The sequence below is a fragment of the Camellia sinensis genome, chromosome 3, assembly GCF_055761805.1.
Source record: "Camellia sinensis isolate YWXY chromosome 3, ASM5576180v1, whole genome shotgun sequence".
Lineage (NCBI taxonomy): Eukaryota > Viridiplantae > Streptophyta > Magnoliopsida > Ericales > Theaceae > Camellia > Camellia sinensis.
In genome coordinates this window covers 23,114,476-23,116,863 of record NC_138963.1, presented here as the reverse complement: position 1 = coordinate 23,116,863, position 2,388 = coordinate 23,114,476, and the positions used below count along the sequence as shown (strand labels likewise).

The following is a 2,388-nucleotide window of genomic DNA, read 5'->3' as shown; positions in this document are numbered from 1 at the left end:
CAGACAGATCTGAGCGACGCCGTCGGTGGGTTCGGTGGTGGTGACAGAGATCGAGAGTGGCTGGCGGTGGCTGTGGGTTCGGTGGTGGTGGCAGAGAGGTAGACGTTGTGCGGCGGTGGTGGTGATGTCGCCGTCGGTGAGAGAGAGGGGGAGTCGGGGCCAGCGGTGGTGCTGACGTCGCCGTCGGTGACCGCGAGAGAGAGTTGACAACGAGATGAACACAGAGTGGGAGAGAGTTGAGATGAGAGTGAGGGAGAGAGAGATGAACGACAGTGAGAGTTGAGTGATGAGAGTGAGGGAGAGAGTTCAAGAGTTGGTTTATTATTATTATTACTATTATTATTATTATTATTATATATATATATAAATATATAAATATAAGGGTATAAAAGTAATTTCACTTCGGGGAAATTCGGGGATGGGGCCGGGGACGGGGACGGGGGCGGGGCCGGGGATCGGGCCGGGTCGGGGATCAAACACTGATCACCGTCCCCGGCCCGTGACAGATCGGGGATTGATTTTCAAATACCGTCACCTCCCCGTCGGGGGTATTTTTCGGGGAAAAACCACTTAAATCGGGGTCGGGATCGGGAATTCCCGTCGGGCCGGTTTCAAATTGCCATCCCTAAATATGGGTCCTACATATAAGACATTTCATAAAAAAATTAGTATAATTTTTGAAAATTTCTAATATTTTTCTTTTCAAATTGTTTGCCTAACACTGTAAGAGGCCATTGTGAAAAAAAACATAGTCATTACTAATGATGCTAAATCATTCCATACATCAACCAAAAACTATCATAAACCCCCCCTCCTCCCTCTCTCTCTCTCTCTCTCTCTCTCTCTCTCTCTACATGCATATCTTTTCTTACAATTTAAGCCAAAAAAACTGTTACACAATTTATACCACTTCCAAAACCAAAACCTCAAAAACCAATTACACAAAATCTGACACACCTCGTCGGAAAATGAGCTCCGTCTGCATATCAAACTGTGTCAAAGACACCAGAGTTCCCGTCAGAGCCACCTACGTCAACCTCTACAAGTGGCCGGAATCTGACGCCGAGTTCGTCCGCATGGCGGTGCGCGGCGGCGGAGGGCGGCCGGAGCAGCAGCCGAGGGTGGTGGACAGTATCTCCTGCAGGCAGCTGTACCTTAGGAGCTACACTTTCTCTAGGAAAGAGACGGTTCCGGAGCGGACCAAGAAGTGTTTGGATCGGGTCAGAGAGAGGGTGGTGGGTCGAGGGGGGAGGAGGCGGAGGAGGACGGCGGCGGAGGGTCGGCCGGTGGTTCGTAGGAAGAAATGTGCAGTGGTGAGGAGAGTGAAAGAGCTATCTTGCGCCGCCCTTTGTGCTATCTTCCACAGGCTGCTATCTTGCTCTGCTAGTGTAGATGTTGTGGGTGGACCATAGAGACCAGTGAGTTGGTTAGTAGTTGTTGTTTAATAATACAACAAATGCTAGAAAGAAATTAAATATAGAATCGGATAAAAAAAAATAGATGGACGGACAAGATTTTGCAACAATGGTTGCTAGGGGCATGTCTGTTTATTTATTTATTTTGTATTTGATTTTATATTTAATTTATGTGTTATTAAACTTATTTTTAATTATATGATTTGGATAATGTTTGGAAAAGTTTATATTTATGTTTAATTAGAGAATGGAATGGGTATTGGGTATCTGTTGTTTTTATGTTTGGAGGGTTGAAAGAGGTAGGTGACAAATTGTATGTTTTGGGTCTGCAAATTTGTCTAGTTCTTATGAGTGTGTTTAGCAAAATAATGGAGTCGTCTATTTTACTATGTATATATTTGCATTTTCTTGGTTAAAGAAGTTCTATTTTCTTCATAATGCTTGTCAAAATTGATACACTAATGTTTTATTGGAGGAGAAAGAAGTAAAAACCAAGTATAGTGTCGAATAAATAAGTGTAATTGTTAAATTTTATGATCACGAACTCAAGGAAAACATTATTTCCTATTTTTATTAGGCTTAGATCAATTTTAATCTTTTCGACTTTGGTTTGGGAGGTGCAAAGTCAGAAAAACTGAGAAACATAACCATTTGATTTTATTTGCACTCTATAATTATGAGACGACCATAATAAGATGATCTTTTTGTCAATAGATTTTTTAATATTTGTAGTCTTTGAAAAGATGGTAACTAACTATGTAATATTTATATAAATAATTTATTATTATATAAGATATTTTATTTAAAAAGTCATTATAAATTATCATATTATTTTTTTTATTTTTTATACATCTTTTGAAAAAATTAAAATAATTAATTTTTAAATTTGTTGTATATGTTATATATTCAACGTATTGCCACATGGAAGGAGAGAGAAGGTACAGTGAAATAGTGGTTAGTTAGTAAGTAGTAG

The 2,388-nt window shown here is 40.2% G+C and overlaps 1 protein-coding gene across 1 annotated transcript; it reads left to right on the top strand.

Moving 5' to 3' along the window:
• Positions 1–968: 968 nt before the first annotated feature.
• On the top strand, positions 969–1,412 carry LOC114289717 (uncharacterized). The gene has a single exon (XM_028233489.2). It carries the CDS (start codon positions 969–971, stop codon positions 1,410–1,412), a length of 444 nt encoding a protein of 147 aa, XP_028089290.2.
• The last annotated feature ends 976 nt before the right edge of the window (positions 1,413–2,388 follow it).